This window comes from Salminus brasiliensis, chromosome 9, assembly GCF_030463535.1.
Source record: "Salminus brasiliensis chromosome 9, fSalBra1.hap2, whole genome shotgun sequence".
NCBI classification, from domain to species: Eukaryota; Metazoa; Chordata; class Actinopteri; order Characiformes; family Bryconidae; genus Salminus; species Salminus brasiliensis.
In genome coordinates this window covers 4,408,829-4,427,160 of record NC_132886.1, presented here as the reverse complement: position 1 = coordinate 4,427,160, position 18,332 = coordinate 4,408,829, and the positions used below count along the sequence as shown (strand labels likewise).

The 18,332-nt window shown below is 38.7% G+C and overlaps 2 protein-coding genes across 3 annotated transcripts; one reads left to right on the top strand and one right to left on the bottom strand.

Moving 5' to 3' along the window:
- Positions 1–298: 298 nt before the first annotated feature.
- On the bottom strand, positions 299–6,465 carry LOC140562170 (uncharacterized). The gene is made up of 4 exons (XM_072687606.1): positions 6,347–6,465; positions 6,070–6,186; positions 3,510–4,558; positions 299–1,613 (listed from the first exon to the last, which is right to left on the bottom strand). Exons 3-4 carry the CDS (start codon positions 4,456–4,458, stop codon positions 358–360), a joined length of 2,205 nt encoding a protein of 734 aa, XP_072543707.1. The 5' UTR covers positions 4,459–4,558; positions 6,070–6,186; positions 6,347–6,465; the 3' UTR covers positions 299–357.
- Positions 6,466–7,635: 1,170 nt separating this feature from the next.
- LOC140561932 (uncharacterized) lies at positions 7,636–17,038 on the top strand. 2 transcript variants are annotated; one of them, XM_072687209.1, is made up of 4 exons: positions 7,636–7,682; positions 8,524–9,718; positions 13,314–15,943; positions 16,956–17,038. In XM_072687209.1, the coding sequence occupies exons 2-3, from the start codon at positions 8,601–8,603 to the stop codon at positions 14,383–14,385; spliced, it is 2,190 nt and encodes a 729-aa protein (XP_072543310.1). In that variant the 5' UTR covers positions 7,636–7,682; positions 8,524–8,600; the 3' UTR covers positions 14,386–15,943; positions 16,956–17,038. The 2 variants fall into 2 exon arrangements, with proteins under 2 accessions (XP_072543310.1, XP_072543309.1); XM_072687208.1 differs by lacking the exons at positions 7,636–7,682; positions 8,524–9,718 and adding an exon at positions 11,625–12,014 and having other exon boundaries at positions 13,127–15,943.
- Positions 17,039–18,332: the final 1,294 nt, after the last annotated feature.

The following is an 18,332-nucleotide window of genomic DNA, read 5'->3' as shown; positions in this document are numbered from 1 at the left end:
AAATTAATAAGGTTTAAAAAGCCCACCCCTTGCTATTCCATACTACTGTTTTGTCTGCTGTTGAAGTATACATGCCAGTAGCTTCCACAAAGTTCCCTAACCTCCTATTTATACACACACAACTTGTGAAAGGTGTTCACAGCCTGTTGCTTTTGGTGAATTTATAGAACAAACATGCAGAAATTGCATTTGTCATTTGTAATTGTCATTTTACAGTGAACTAAAGACAAAATTAAATTAAATTATACAAGTCATACATGTATAATTAAAGACAATCACAATCATACAGGCATAACATTATTCATTAATTAAATGTAGGCAACTGAAATGATGGTTACATTATAAAAAAAAAATTGACTAAACAAAAAAACACTCGTCAGAATTCTTACAGCATGTGTGTGCGTTGAAAGATCTTAAAAGTCTGAAGTTCTTCCCACATTTAGAGCAGAAATACATCTCTCCTTTGTGAATCCGCTGGTGCTTCTGAAGAGTACTCTGCTCTGTAAAACTCTTCCCACACTCCGAGCAGCTGTACGGCCTCTCGCCTGTGTGAATGCGCTGGTGGCTTTTGAGATTTCTGTTCTCGGTAAAACCCTTTCCACATTCTGAGCAGAAATATTTCTCTCCTTTGTGAATGCGCTGGTGCTTCAGGGCATTACTCTGGTGAGTGAACCTCTTCCCACACTCGGAGCAGCAGTACGGCTTCTCCCCTGTGTGAATGCGCTGGTGGGTTTGGAGATTAATGCGTTGAGTAAAACCCCTTCCACATTCAGAGCAGAAATATTTCTCTCCTTTGTGAATGCGCTGGTGCTTCAGGACATTACTCGAGCTGGTAAACCTCTTCCCACACTCAGAGCAGAAGTACAGTTTCTCTCCTGTGTGAACTTGCTGGTGGATTTTGAGATTTCTGTTCTCAGTAAAACCCTTTCCACATTCTGAGCAGATAAACATCTCTCCTGTGTGAACACGCTGATGTGATTTCAGATAACTCCGCCTTTTAAACCTCTTCCCACAATCTGAGCAGTGATACGGATTCTCTCCAGTGTGAACGCGCTGATGCATTTTGAGATGGTAATAATTGATAAAACCCTTCCCACACTCTGAGCAGCGATACGGTTTCTCTCCTGTGTGAATATGTTGGTGGGTCTGGAGATTCGTCTGAGTACTAAAACTCTTCCCACACTCTGAGCAGGAATACGGCCTGTGTCCCGTGTGAATGCGCTTATGCGAATGGAAATTACTTAGATCACTAAAACTCCTCCCACACTCTGGGCAGGTGTACGGCTTCTCCCCTGTGTGAATGCGCTGGTGGACTTTAAGGGCATCTCCTCGGGTAAAGCCCTTCCCACATTCTGAGCAGAGAAAAGGCTTCTCCTGTGTGTGAATGAGCTGGTGTCGCCGGAAGGTTCTCTTTTGACTAAAACTTTTCCAGCATACAGAACAGATGTGAGTTCTCTTCTGGTCTGTATTTGTCTGCGTTTCTTGAAGCATGTTGGTTTGTTCAGTACTGCAGCTTCTCACAGACGCCATATTCTCAGTCCCAATTGGTCTCTCCGGTTTTGCAGCCTGGTCTTTTTTTTCTCCTGATGACATGGTGTGTTTGTGAAGGTACATTTAAGCCATGTAGAAACCTGCTTTTCTGAAAGAGAACAGAAATAAACAAAGCAAAAGGATATAGACATTAAAAACTTTTGCTGCATGCAACAAAACAAAGGTTAACTATGAAGAAAGACATTGTTAATTTGTTAAGTGTTAATGCTACACCATTTAGTATTTAAACGATAAGAGAAAGTCATTTGTGTTTATTTCAGCTAGTATAGAGTATGCTTTCATTTTAGTACGATGGACTAGGGAGTCCACTATGACCAGGTAGACTGGCATGACCAACCACCTTGACAACATTTGTATATTTTCATATATAAACCATAAAATATACATAAAACATTTATATATAAAACATTTCTGACGCCCTCACCTAACTGAGGCTTGAGAACTATAGTTATTGAAATGGCGCCACCACTTGGACAGGAGGCCTTATACTCATCCATCATCATGTAAACATACAAATGTAAGCATTGACCAACCTCCAAATGTAAACATACACCCTGCTGGTCATCCAGCTTAATCAACTTACCTACCAGCCTATGTTGGCTGAGTGACCAGCTTTTCAACCACCTTGACCATCAACCACTGGCTATGTATTACTTTGCCAAAGCAACAATGATTCTTGCATGGTTGCATGTTTTACTGCAGTATAGTCTTCACTTGACACTAACATTAAGTATTAAATATAATAAACATTAATCATAATAATTATTAACACATAATCTCCTTATTTCCCTGCTAGAAAAACCCCAGCCACAAGAACTACAATCATTCTACTCAGCTAACTCTGGACAAAAGCTGGGTCCACCTTGTCTTAAATTTTTACAAGCCTACATTTACCCCATCTCTTGTGTTTACCTTAAGCAGTGCAGCTCCACTTCCCCTCTCTAATACAGCTACAGTAGAAACGTTTGAGCTTCGAGGCAAGCTGACTCCCTCACCTCAGAGGCTGGAGAACTATAGTTATTGAAATGGCGCCACCACTTGGACAGGAGGCTTTATACTCATCCATCATCATTTTATTATTATTTATCTTTTTTGTTTTTTGTTTTTTACTTCTCTTACAGTGTATATTTACACATTTAATAAGTAAAATTAAATACAGCAAAAATAACAAATGATAAAAACTCTTTTTTAGTTTAAGAAGGGCTTTAAAACACTTCATCAGCTCAATCAATTCATGGACTGTGTGATTGGTTTGGAACCACTGATTTGGGCCTTTTCAAATGTTTGGTTTGTGTTTGTTTACATTTGTGTATAAGTTGTGCTCACTCTATATATTTGTGCAATTTTTAAAGCCACAAAGGGGTCATACACAGCAAAGAAAAAAAGAGTACGATGGAATGAAAAGCAGCTGTGACCTAAAAGTTAGAGAAGAAGGCTTGGGACCAAAAGGTTGCTGATTCGTTGGTATGTTTGAGCTTTGTTGGGTAAAACTTGCTAACACGTCCAGAAACCAGAGCTGCCTCTATGTAGTAAGCAAGTTCACTTTTTGACATCATTTGAATCTGGCAGATGTTCTTTACAAAGTTTCATAAGTTTTTTTCCCCTCTTATGTTGCTATTTTTCCTCAGTTGCTGTATAGATCCAGTCTTTTTACATTTCTGTATCCTCTGTGTTTATTAAGTTTTAAGCAAGTACAAAATACAGAAAAACACAGAAAATATGGAAACAAAATACATAACAAAAGAATTGCATTGCACCATTCCAATATCCACATAGCTACTGAATGTGTTCGCAGCCTATTTCTTTTGGTGAATTTGTAGAGGAATAAGATACAGAAACTGGATTCATTCCATAAATCCTAGTTAACGAAAAAGTCATGAAACTAAAATCATGATCTCAATTACACATTCCTAATTAGACAATCACAATCATACAAACTCAACATTAGTTCATTTTTTATTCATGACAATAAACTGAGGATGAAAATATCTCAGATTCAAAGACTTTGTGAGATGTCCTACAGCATGTGTGTGCATTGAAAGATCGTAACTGCCTAAAGTTCTTCCCACATTCCATGCAGAAGTACGTCTCTCCTGTGTGGATGCGTAGGTGCGTCCGGAGGTTACTCTGCTCTTTAAAACTCTTCCCACACTCTGAGCAGGAGAATGGCTTTTCTCCTGTGTGAATGCGCTGGTGGTTTTTGAGATTATTACGCTGAGTAAAACCCTTCCCACACTCTGAGCAGAAATACTTCTCTCCTTTGTGAATGCGTTGGTGCATTCGGAGATTACTCTGGTCAGTAAAACTCTTCCCACATCCTGAGCAGTAATACGGCTTCTCTCCGGTGTGAATGCGTTGGTGGGTCTGCAGATTACTCTGAGTGTTAAAACTCTTCCCACACTCTGAGCAGGAATACGGCTTCTCTCCTGTGTGGACACGCTGGTGTCGTTTGAGAACATCCTGCCGGGTGAAACTTTTTCCACACTCTGAACAGTAAAACGGTTTCTTTCCCGTGTGAATAAGCTGGTGGGTTTGAAGATGACTTTGTCGGGTAAAACTGGTCCCACACTCTGAGCAAGAATACGGTTTCTGTCCAGTGTGAATGCGCTGGTGTGTTTGGAGATTACTCTGCTGGGAAAACCTTTTCCCACACTCTGAGCAGCAATAGGGCTTCTCTCCTGTGTGAATGCGCTTATGTACTTGGAAATTTCTTAGATCACTAAAATGTTTCCCACACTCTGGGCAGGAATATGGCTTTTCTCCTGTGTGAATGCGCTGGTGTTGTTGGAGAGCACTCTGCTTATTAAAACTCTTCCAACACACAGAACAATGGTGAGTTCTCTTCCCTTTTTTTGTCAGCGTTTCCTGAAGAGAGCTCGGTTGGGGAGAACTGCAGTTCTCAGTCATATTGTCAAATTTATTCTCTCCTGATTTCCAAAGTCTGATGTTTTCGTCTTGAACTTGATGTGTTTGTGGAGGTTCGTTTAAGCTCTGTAGACTCTTGTATCTGAAAAAAATAAGATAATGAAATTTAACACAGGCTTTTACACTAGGCTACATGTAACCTATGTTTTTTATATAATTTTCAAAACACAAAAAAGGCTAAACAGACAAAACTGACTGAAGTTACCAGCAACATGAAAAACCTCACTTATGGTTTTGTAAATAAATATTGTTGCAGGAAGGATGAGCTGCATTTTCCTTGTTTTCTTTTTTAACAAAACAACTAAAATTATATATATTTGTTGTCAAGATTGCTTGCTAAGCACATACTCAGTCACTCCACAACAGCAGAGAGCTATGTAGCTCTTTAAGACATGAACTACCAGAAATCTATAACAATTCAGTATAAAACTGGTCATCAACTGGTGGGCCGCAGTATGGATTCTGACCCAGTACTGGTTTTTACCAGTAACTCAAAATACCTTATTTGAGTAGCTGTACATTCACTACTTCCAGTCTGACCAATGATGTGACAACAAAGCTTATTAAAAGAGTGATGATGAACACACAGTGTTTAAAAACGAATGGAAGCATTTATAATGCATGTCGTGTTCAGGGTCTATGGTGTGGGTCAAAAGCGACAGAAACTGAACAGTCACTTAAAATTAACCCTCACACAAAATGTTTTTTTTTTAGTACAAAAAAATAAAGTCAATGTTTAAACATAAAAGGTTCATGAAAGTGTTTGCCCACGATTGTGCAAATAAATAAGACCTTTACATTTTAATTTTAATTATTTATTTCTTTTAAATTTTATATAAGTATATAAGTAAAATTTGTATTTTTTGAAGAATGCATTAAATATGATTAACGTTAATGCATTAAATTAACGATTAATACAATTGGTGACCTCACCTTAGCCTCTTAGGAATATAAAAACTATATCTTCTAGGCAAGTCTGCCAGGTAAGTAATATCTGCATGTTAAAATGTTTATATATATATACCAGCATATATAAGCCAACTGGTCAGTAGTGCCACAACCTCACTGGTCATCTCTTTCTGTTTGATGAAGCCTGTTAGTTACACCTCACTAAATAAACCTCACAGTCTCTCATCAAAAGCCACTATTTTACATCATATTCTCTAATAAATTAGCTGATACCCACTGAACACGCAAGACTGTCATAACACTGTTACCTCTGTCTACTTTCTCACAACACGGCAAAACAGAGATGTTTACATTGTCTCACAAAGGTTGTCACAACTTTTTATTAAGCAGTGTTGCCATATTGTATTATGACTGCCTATTTGCAACTTTCCATGCATTTACACTGGAGCCCTGGGGTAACTTTCTCTTTCACGGGAGATACATGTGTTTTATGAATAATAGAATATCATCAGTTACATGGTCACAAATGTCTAAAATTACACTTTCAACGTTGTGACAATATTGTTCTGCACCAAGCTACCAGAACAATAGGCTGTCACAACATTGCAGCTTTAGAGTTACAGCATGTGCACAATGTTTTAGTAACAATTAACATCAGGGTTAAACTTAATAACGAGTGCATACCCTTCCTCCTTCTGTCGTCGAGGTGGTGAATAGAGAGGGAGGTCTTCGCAAAAGTGGTCTTCTAACGCTTGGTGGGTGGAGCTGGAAGGAATGGAGGTGAGGTGACGTGAGGGTTGACTGGGGGGAGGAGAACAACAACAACAACAACATCAACGTCAACAAAACCAGAGAATAAATGAGCAGAACAGATCTGAAGCCTTGTATGAGAGAAGAACCTCCCTGGGCTGAGGAACTACCACCAGCCTGGACATGCAGCCTAGCTACATTCCATATTTACCCGTCTAAAAACAGCTCTTCAGCAGTTTCTGTAGAGGAACATCTTAAGTAAAAACAGTTTTGTTAAACAGCTCCTGTTTTTTTACTTAAGCAGTGCAGCTCCACTCCCTGTCTCTAATTCAGGAGATGCACTTTAGCTACGAGGCATGCTGAGAGCAGAACAGTTGAGGAAATGACGCCACCACCTGGACCGGAGGATCCATACTGTGCACATCTTCAAAAGGCATGCAGTTTAAGATGAAACAATCTCAGTGTGAAAAGGAAAGGAGCATCATGAGCATCATCTCCTAAATTCACCATAAATCAATTCCAAGCTTCTGTTGTGTTGTTGGAGAAACAAAGGTAAAGGTGCATGTATTTGTACAGCAAAATACATCCTCTGCATTTAACACATCTGTAGTAGTGAACACACACACCCAGAGCGGTGGGCAGCCAACTCCAGTGCCCAGGGAGCGGAGAGGGTAAAGGGCCTTGCTCAAGGGCCCAACAGTAGCAGCTGGCCAAGCCCAGGTATCAAACCCACGACCCTGTTATCAATAGCCCAGTGCTCTAACCGCTGACCCACCACTGCTCCAGCGAGAGACACCAGCCATTTATAATAAACATGCAAAAATCTTCCAAAATTCCAGGATGCATTTAAAGACAAGTTGCTGCAGTTTACGGCTCTACAGGGCCAATAACTGACCTCTTAAATAGAGTGCCCTCAGCCGACCAGTTCTAAAGGCTCTCTGACCGGAAAACAGAACTGCACAACAGCCCAGTCTAAACACTGAGCAGCTCCTTGCTTCCAGTAAGAGCATTTATCCAGAACTCTGGGAGAACAACATTCAAAGTAAACTAGAATGCTATGAGAAAAAAGAGAGGACAGACTGGAACTGTATCTGCTGACCATCCTCAGAGATCCTCAGAAGGGATGGATCCTGACCAGGCACCACCACCACCACCTGCTCAAGTACCAGCTCAGTGACCACAGTCTGGCCAAAGAGGGCAGCTATAATAAGTCTCTATAAAAGAGGGCTGACTGTGTGGTCACTGTACAACCGGTGAGGACAGACTGCTTCACTGTAGGACAGGTGAGGAATGACTGTGTTGTTACTGTAGAGCCGGTTTGGTGCACTTTCTCTTTCACTGCCAAAATGTCAAACACAAGATTTTTTCATACACAGGTTTGAATAGCTGACATGTGGATCTCAGGCTTGTATGGTAGAATTTGAGAGCTTGATGCAGTGCCTGGTTTTAACAGTAAGAGGCAGCAAAGTACCACAGCACTGTCTCACCTGAGTGGAAGAAGAAGAAGGAAGAAAGGGAGGAAGGAGAGAGGAGGTAACGCTGAGAAGGTAACAAGAAGGAACTAGAACGTGCACGTTTCTTAATTTACCACTGTTTTAAGACATTTCTAGAGGATAATATATGTCATAGCTGTGTAGAGACACATACTGATTGGGTTTTCTTGGTAGCAGAACATTTTGTTTTGATTTTACTGAAAAAATTTTTATTGTGTTAAAAGCTTGTATATTGTAAAGATGTCACAGTTCTATTTTGATTTTGGAAATCTTTGCTGCTCTTCTATTATTCTGAGAGCTTCCATTAGGACAGCATTGATATCTGTCACATTTTTGGCCAGTCTACCCATACAGAAATCTGATTTATGGCAATATATACATGTCAGATATGTCATAGGTGAAAATATATTTAATATATATACTGCATACATTTTCCCCATCAACTTATTTTAAAATATGGGACATATTTCAGCCATATCAACACATACAAAATACGCTTTTAACAGGATTATATTACCTAAATAATTGCTGTCACACAAGGAGAAGGGAAAAAACTGCCAGATTTACATTGTATAAAAAATTTGCCATTTAAAATGCCAAGTGTGAAGGGCTATGCGTTTCTGCAATCATGGGCGATATTAATACCAGGGTTGAAAAAGGTTGAAGTTGTAGATCTGCCCAATATAGGAAAATGGCAAAAAGTGTTTGGATTTCCGATTGATCTCTTTTGGATCAAATGTGAGGGAATGCATGCTGCATTTTACCAACTGGGCAATCAGAGATCTTTTAGGTTATTTTTCCCCCTGTGCAATCACATTACTCACATTACATTTCTGTACATTATACAAAATTTGTTCATAATATTTTTCTTCTTTTCTCTTCCTGAAATGCACAGTTTAAATTTGGTGGGTAGTATTTTCTTTCTTCACACCAAGAAGACAGCTGTCATAAGGAGACTTTAAATGTGAGACTATGGCATCTAACTGCTGTGACACTCTCCAATCAAACACTGATAAACCAACCCAGAACAATCCAGAGAAGAAGAAAATTCTCCACTGCTCAGATTGTGGGAAAGGTTTTACCACACAAATCGGCCTTAAAAACCACCAGCTCCTTCACACAGGAGAGAAGCCGTACAGCTGCTCAGACTGTGGGAAGAGTTTTGCTGACCCTAACAGCTTCAACCGACATCAGCGCATTCACACGGAAGACAAACTGTATGACTGCTCAGAGTGTGGGAAGAGTTTCCGTTACTTCAATCATCTCCAAGAACACCAGCGCCTTCATGCAGGAGAGAAGCCGTATTCTTGCCTGGAGTGTGGGAAGAAATTTAATACTCAGGGTAATCTCCAGGCCCACCAACGTATTCACACAGGAGAGAAACCGTATTCCTGCTCTGAGTGTGGGGAGAGTTTTGCTCAACATACCAGCCTTAAAACCCACCAGCTTCTTCATAAGGGAGAGAAACCGTATTCCTGCTCAGAGTGTGGGAAGAGTTTTACACGGAACTACGTCCTCAAGCGACATCAGCGCATTCACACAGGAGAGAGGCCGTATGACTGCTCAGAGTGTGGGAAGAGTTTTTCTCATATAAGTCATTTCCAGGCACACCAGCGACTTCACACGGGACAGAAGCCGTATATCTGCTTAGAGTGTGGGAAAAGATTCAATACTCAGAGTCATCTCCAAACCCACCTGCGTGTTCACACTGGAGAGAAACCGTATACCTGCTCAGAGTGCGGGAAGAGTTTTGCTGAAAATATTAATCTCAGAAACCACCAGCGCATTCACACTGGAGAGAAGCCCTTCTCCTGCTCAGAGTGTGGGAGGTGTTTTAATAGCCAGAGTAATTTCATACAGCACCAGCGTGTTCACACCGGAAAGAGGCACATCTGCTCAGAGTGTGGGAGGAGTTTTACTCTACCTAGTAATCTCAGAAAGCACCAGCGTCTTCACACAGGGGATAAACCATACTGCTGCTCAGACTGCGGGAAGAGTTTTCGCCAACAGTGTCAACTTCAATCACACCAGCGCACCCACACAGAAGAGAAACCATATTCCTGCTCACAGTGTGGAAAGGGCTTCAGGCAATTGAGATCTATTAACACACATAAATGCAGTGGCAATCTTAATGAGGTTGACTTGTCAGAAGCATGATTTTTAGTGTAAGTTTTTTGTTGTTTGTTGTTCTTCATCTACTCGCAAAATTTATTCATTTAAACTTCTGCTATTGAAGTCAATTTTTAATATTTTAAGACTTTTGGGAGACTTGCATGCTTGTATAATTGATAACATCTGTAAGATTATCAAGAGTATTCTGCCACAATGGGTATATATTCTAGTTTGTCTTTAGTTCTTTTGGATTCATGAGTAATGAAATGACTATACAAAACCTGAGAATTAATTGTATAGATTACTGATTGTTGATTAGAAGAGAGTCCTAGGAATTCATAGTATAAATTATGTTTAAGGGACGTTTTGACCATGTATGCTTTTCCAACCACCAAACTCCAAGACAACAGAAATGCTAATGCCAACCAGTGCAGAGAACATTGGAAGTGATGTGTGGCTTTTAGAGATCAATGTGGACATGAGCAGATATTTTTGTGGAAATCATCACAGAAGATTGTTGTGTGAAATTTGCAATGAAAAAAAATGATTTTTTTTTATTCCTTATAATATTTTCACCATAATTTACTGATCAGTGCCACAGATTATGATTTACTGCCACATTTATCATGCAGTACATTTCTCTGGCAGTATCTGGATGTAGGTTTCTCCAGTCATTTATTCAGGCTGTTAATGTATTAGCCACCTGCTTATATCTCTGCTGTACAGACAGGAAGTGTGTTGTTTTTTTTGGAATATGGGTGGGATTAAACAGGGTCTGTGTACTTTTGGGCATTCAATTTTAATTTCAAAAAGCATTATTGGAAAACTGGAAAATGGGACATTTCTTATTTTTGGTTCTTTTCAGCCTCTACCTTTATGTTACATAAAAAGTAGTACAGTCAAGGCTCTATCAGGTACACAGAATAGTTTTACTGAATTTGACAATCCGTGTTTAATTTCCTGTCTTCACCACTGTTACGTTTGTTGTAGTCAAACATTTCTGCTTAATGAACTAAGAGTGTTTAATACTGAATAATTTTATTAATTTCATTAATGAGTACCACCAGTTAGGTAGAGTAGATGGTTACTGATGTGATGATGGCTGGGTTTTCAGTGGTCTGAGAAACAGATTTCCAAATCTGATTGGATTGGCACTGAAGGTTTGTTTTCTGGATAAACTTTCCTGATTTGGTAATATTTCACAAATGTGGAAAGTTAATTTATGTCTGTTTTTATCTTTGTGTGGGCAGCTATTAACGTTATATGCAATAATATTCTATATTTGCCCCAGAAGCAAATATAGCCTATACACCAAACTGTGTTTGTGAAAGTTTTACAAATTGATCTCTGCTAAATCAAACACAATTTAATAGATTTCTCTTTGTTTCACTTTCACAAAATAAAAAATGTGACAACCGTGAGAAATAGAGATTTAAAAATGAGGGACTTTCTTGAGAAACTGATGTAATGCCCCTTTTAAACTCTGAGAGGCAACAGTATACCATTGCAGCACCTGCAGCTTCCCACAGAATGTGGGAATGATTTTGCTCAGCATTTTAATCTCCGAAACCACCAGCGCATTCACACTGGAGAGAAACCCTTCTCCTGCTCAGAATGGGGTGGTGTAATTTCATACAGCAATCAGAGTGTGGGAGAAGTTTTACTCTACCTAGTAAACCAACCTATTTCAGAAAGCACCAGCGTCTTCACAAAGGGGACAAGCCATACTGCTGCTCAGACTGTGAGAAGAGTTTTTGCCAACATTGCCAACTTCAAGTACATCAGCGCACCCACACAGAAGAGAAACCATATTCCTGCTCACAGTGTGGAAAGAGCTTCAGGCAATTAAGATCTATTAACACACATAAATGCAGGGAAGGTATTGGAAGATTTTGACGGTTTTCTGCATAAACTTTCCTGATTTGGTAATATTTCACAAATCAGATTTTTCTGTCTGTTTTATCTCTTTGCATTGGAAGATATTAATGTTTTATGCAATAATCTATATTTTCTCCAAAAGCAAATATAGCAAATACACATTGTGAAAGTTTCAGAGATCAAAAAAAATCACCTGCCAACGTAAATAATTGTGCATATTTCTCTTAGTTTTACTTGAAAACTGTGAGAAATAGAGATTTCAAAATGAGACTTTCCTGGGAAACTGATGTAATGCCCTTTTTAAACACTGAGGGGCAACAGTACCCAACACCTCCTTTCAGTAGAAGAAGAAATCCAATAAGAAGAAGAAGAAGAAGAAGAAGCAGAGACCAAAAGGTAAAAACAAAAGGCCTTTTCATATTTGCTCATCTTAGAGTTTTTATTCATCAGTGTCCCCTTAGATCATAAAAACCCTGAGATGTTCATTTAGATTATTTATTATTTATTATTATTTATTATTCTTTGTATGTATTGTCTTGGGTTGTCTTTCTGCACTTGTATTGTGTTACACTTGTGTCTGTATGCACTGTGTCTATGTTGCACCATGGTCCTGGAGGAACGTTGTTTCGTTTCACTGTGAACTCTGTATGTAGTTGAAATGACAATAAACCCACTTGACTTGACTTGAGATTATAATGACAATAAAAGGCACAGGCTACAAAATATCAATAGCAGTGAAGAACCAGGTTTAGCTGTGTAAGCTAATTGTAGTTTTTATGTCTACTTTTGCTTTTATTCTCCTTGTAGAAGATGTTAATGGGCATTAACACACCCGTAAAAGCTGTTAATAGTATTTACTTTGTTGTTAAAAACTCAAGATTAGTAAATAGTAATAAATGGTTCCACAGAGAGGGATTATACCTAGTAATGTGCTTGTCTGGGAAACCTTTTCATAAAGGAAATGTGTGTGTATGTATATATATATATATATATATATATATATATATATATATTTTTTTTTTTTTTTTTTTTTTTTTTTTTTTTCATATATATATATCAGATATATACATTTCAGAAAAAGAAAATACTTCAACGTCAGTTATTCAACATGTAATAATAGTTATAATAATAATAATAATGCACTCACTGTTTCCAATATTGAAGTCAAATGAATGATGTTGGGCAGGGAAAATCTGCCTCTGGTAAATATGTCATGGTAAATGAGAATAGTGTAAATGTAGTGTAGAACTTTGTATCAAGCAGCAAATTCTTTTTATTTTTTTATTTACCTTGCATGTGCACATTGCTAAAACATTTGGGAAAAAGCAGTTTGGGGGAAAAGGTGTATTTTCTAACTGCGTTATTCCAATTTGGCTAACTGGAAGCCAAACAATAGCAGTAGTTTGGTTTTTGACTTTTTGGATATGTACACCCCTATACTGTAGCTTCTGCCATCTTCTCTTTAAATGAAAGGGCGTAAATTGTGTATTCCTCCTTTTGTTTTCCAGAAATACTGCAGTTTATATGCTGTTATACAAACAGCAAAATAATCCCACCTCCGACAGACGTTAACTGTGAGAGTATGGCGTCTAGCAGCTGTGAATCGCTCCAATCAAACACTGTTCAACAAACACAGATCAACACAGACGAGAAAAAACTTTTCCACTGTTCAGAGTGTGGGAAGGGTTTTACCACACAAACTGGCCTCAAAAACCACCAGTTCCTTCACACAGGAGAAAAGCCACATAGCTGCTCAGACTGTGGGAAGAGTTTTGCTGACCGTAACAGCTTTAAACGGCATCAGCGCATTCACACAGGAGAGAAACCGTATGACTGCTCAGAATGTGGAAAGAGTTTCCGTCATCTTAATCATTTCCGAGCACACCAGCGCATTCATGCAGGACAGAAACCGTATTCCTGCTTAGAGTGTGGGAAGAGATTTAATACTCAGAGTAATCTCCAGACCCACCAACGTATTCACACTGGAGAGAAACCATATTACTGCTCTGAGTGTGGGGAGAGTTTTGCTCAACATACCAGCCTCAAAAACCACCAGCTCCTTCATACAGGAGAGAAACCATATTCCTGCTCAGAGTGTGGGAAGAGTTTTACACGGAAGTATGTCCTTGAGCGGCATCAGCGCATTCACACAGGAGAGAGGCCGTATGACTGCTCAGAGTGTGGGAAGAGTTTTACTGATGTAAGTAATTTTCAAGCACATCAGCGACTTCACACGGGACAGAAGCCGTATATCTGCTTAGAGTGTGGGAAAAGATTCAATACTCAGAGTCATCTCCAAACCCACCTGCGTGTTCACACTGGAGAGAAACCGTATACCTGCTCAGAGTGTGGGAAGAGTTTTGCTCAGCATATTAATCTCAGAAACCACCAGCGCATTCACACTGGAGAAAAGCCCTTCTCCTGCTCAGAATGTGGGAGGTTTTTTAAGTGCCAGAGTAATCTCATACAGCACCAGCGTGTTCACACAGGGGAGAGGTACATCTGCTCAGACTGTGGGAGGAGTTTTACTCTACCTAGTAATCTCAGAAAGCACCAGCGTCTTCACACAGGGGACAAACCATACTGCTGCTCAGACTGCGAGAAGAGTTTTCGCCAACTATGCCAACTTCAAGCTCACCAACGCATCCACACAGAAGAGAAACCATATTCCTGCTCACAGTGTGGAAAGGGCTTCAGGCAATTGAGATCTATTAACACACATAAATGCAGAGGCAATCTTAATGAGGTTGACTTGTCAGAAGCATGATTTTATTACAAGTTTGTTGTATTATTTAGTCTACTCTCAATTTTATTAATTGAATCTTCTGCTATTAAAGGCAATTGTTATACTGTAAGACTTGTATGCCTGTATCATATTCTATATGCCACATTCTGCCACATTGGCTATATATTCTAGTTTGTCTAAGGTCTTTTGAATTTATGAATAATCAGATGACTAAAAAGGCTAAGAATTAGTTGTATAGATTTGCGTTTGTTGAGGGTCCTGGAAATCTATAGGATAAATTATGGATTTTTCTTGGATTAAGGGATAATTTAAACATGTATGCTATTTCAAAAACCAAACTCTAGGACCGTAGATGCTGATGCTTATCTGTGCAAAGAACACTTATTGAATCTTGGAAGTAAGACATGGATTTTAGATGTCAATGTGGGTATGAGCAGATATTTTTATGAAAATTATCGCAGAAAACCTGAGATTGTTTTGTGTGAAATGGACTCATGCTATTTAAAAACAAATGTTTTTGGGAACTTTATTCCTTATAACATGACATGACCACCATGTCCACTGAAGGAATGTTTTTCATCATAATTTACTGGTGCTTTTCTCATAGATCTAAATGGTCATTGTGAGGTAGTTAGATTTTTATACATACCACAGATCATGTATCATGCATTACATTTTCTCTGGCAGCATTTGGATGTAGGTTTTTCCAGTCACTTATTGAGGTTGTAATATTTCAGCAACCTGGTTATACCTCTGCTGTACAGACAGGAATTGTGTTTTGTGGAATATGGGTGGGATGAAACATGGTCTGTGTACTTTGGGTGCATTAAATTTTAATTTCAATAATCATTATTGAAAAACTGGAAAATGGGACATTTCTTGTTTTTGGTTCTATTTTGCCTCTACCTTTATGTTAAATAAAAGGGTGCAGTCGAGGCTGCTCTATCAGATACACAGAACAGTTTTACTGAACTTAACAGTTTGGTAAAACTACAGTGTTTAATTCCCTGTTTTAACCACTGTTACATTTGTTGTAGTCCAATAAATCTACCTAACAAACTAAGAGTGTTTAATACTGAATAATGTTAATAATTTCATTAATGAGTTTCAACAGTTCAGTAGAGAAGATGGTTAGTGATGTGATGAAGGCTGGGGTTTTCAGTGGTTGGAGAAGCAGATTTCCAAATCTGATTGGAAGGTTTTGACGGTTTTCTGCATAAACATTCCTGATTTGGTAATATTTCGCGAATCAGAAATTTTTGTCTGTTTTATCTCTGTGACGATATTAAGGTTAAATGCAATAATCGATATTTGCTCCAAAAGCAAATCTAGCAAATACACATTGTGAAAGTTTCACAGATCAAAAAAATCACCTGCCAACGTAAATAATTGTGCATATTTCTCTTTTTACTTGAAAACTGTGAGAAATAAAGACTTCAAAATGAGAGACTTTCTTGAGAAACTGATGTAATGCCCTTTTTTTAACACTGAGGGGCAACAGTACCCAACACCTCCTTTCAGTAGAAGAAGAAATCCAATAAGAAGAAGAAAAAGAAGCAGCAGCAGAAGAGACCAAAAGGTAAAAACAAAAGGCCTTTTCATATTTGCTCATCTTAGAGTTTATTTATCAGTGTCCCTTTAGATCATAAAAACCCTGAGATGTTCATTTAGATTATAATGACAATAAAAGGCTAAAAATAGGCTATAAAATATCAATAGCAGTGAAGAACCAGGTTTAGCTGTGTAAGCTTATTGTAGTTTTTATGTCAACTTTTGCTTTTATTCTCCTAGTAGAAGATGTTAATGGGTAAATAGTATTTACTGTGATGTTAAAATCTCAAGTCTAGTAAATAGTAATAAATGGTTTCACAGAGAGGGATTACACCTAGTAATGTGCTTGTCTGGGAAACCTTTTGATGAAGTGCTTTTTCAATGTTTTCACTGTGTGTGGACAGGAGTTCAGTGTGAATAAGCTACATTGACAATAAAGTATAATTTAGCTGCACAATGGGGCTGCAAGATATTGGGAAACCTGACATTGCAGTATTTTTTTCTGAAGTATATAAACATTCAATAAATACATATATTTCATATTTATACATTTCAGAAAAAGAAAATACTTCAATGCATTTTGCCAGAAGTTAGTTATTCAACATGTGATGATGATGATGATAATAATAATAATAATAATAATAATAGTAATAATAATAATGTACTCACTGTTTCCAATATTGAAGTCAAATTAATGAATATGCCTCTGGTAAATATGTGATGGTAAATGAGAATAGTGTAAATATTTGCCTTTTGTATCAAGCAGCAAAACAGTTGTTTTTTTTATTTACCTTGCATGTGCTTGCATGTGCATGTAACTATTGTGCATGTGCACATTGCTAAAACATTTAGGAAAAAGCAGTTTGGGGGGAAAAGGTGTATTTTCTAACTGTTATTCTAATTTGTTCTACTGGAAGCCAAACAATAGCAGTAGTTTGGTTTTTGACCTTTTGGATATGTACACCCCTATACTGTAGCTTCTGCCATCTTCTCTTTAAATGAAAGGGCGTGAATTGTGTATTCCTCCTTTTGTTTTCCAGAAATACTGAAGTTTATATGCTGTTATACAAACAGCAAAATAATCCCACCTCCGACAGACGTTAACTGTGAGAGTATGGCGTCTAGCAGCTGTGAATCGCTCCAATCAAACACTGTTCAACAAACACAGATCAACACAGACGAGAAAAAACTTTTCCACTGTTCAGAGTGTGGGAAGGGTTTTACCACACAAACCTGCCTCAAAAAACACCAGTTCCTTCACACAGGAAAGAGGCCGTATAGCTGCTCAGACTGTGGGAAGAGTTTTGCTCACTGTACCAGCTTCATACAACATCAGCGCATTCACACAGGAGAGAAACCGTATGACTGCTCAGAGTGTGGGAAGAGTTTCCGTCATCCTAATCATTTCCGAGCACACCAGCGCATTCATGCAGGACAGAAACCGTATTCCTGCTTTGAGTGTGGGAAGAGATTTAATACCCAGAGTAATCTCCAGACCCACCAACGTATTCACACTGGAGAGAAACCATATTACTGCTCTGAGTGTGGGGAGAGTTTTGCTCAACCTACCAGCCTTAAAACCCACCAGCTCCTTCATACAGGAGAGAAACCGTATTCCTGCTCAGAGTGTGGGAAGAGTTTTACAAGGAACTACGTCCTCAAACGACATCAACGCATTCACACAGGAGAGAGGCCGTATGACTGCTCAGAGTGTGGGAAGAGTTTCACTGATCTAGGTAATTACCAAGCACACCAGCGACTTCACACAGGACAGAAACCGTATATCTGCTTAGAGTGTGGGAAAAGATTCAATACTCAGAATCATCTCCAAACCCACCTACGTGTTCACACTGGAGAGAAACCATATACCTGCTCAGAGTGTGGGAAGAGTTTTGCTCAGCATTTTCATCTCAGAAGCCACCAGCGCATTCACACTGGAGAGAAACCCTTCTCCTGCTCAGACTGTGGGAGGTTTTTTAAGTGCCAGAGTAATCTCATACAGCACCAGCGCCTTCACACAGGGGACAAGCCATACTGCTGCTCAGTGTGTGAGAAGAGTTTTCGTCAACAGGGTCAACTCCAAGCTCATCAGCGCATCCACACAGAAGAGAAACCATATTCCTGCTCACAGTGTGGGAAGAGCTTCAGGCAATTTAGATCTATTAACACACATAAATGCAGTGGGAATCCTAGAGAGCTTACTTTGTCTAAAGCATGATTAGACTGTCAATTTGTTGTAAGATTTAGTCTACTCAGCTGTTATTTAACTATTACTACTAAAGGTATCTTTTCATTTTGTAAGATCTTTGTTTTGTAAAGCTTGTGTTGTTCTGCTTTCACTCTATATATGTGATCAGTTATCAAAGTAATATGCATTAATGTTCTACATTTGCCACAAAAACTGAACTACTGTGTTA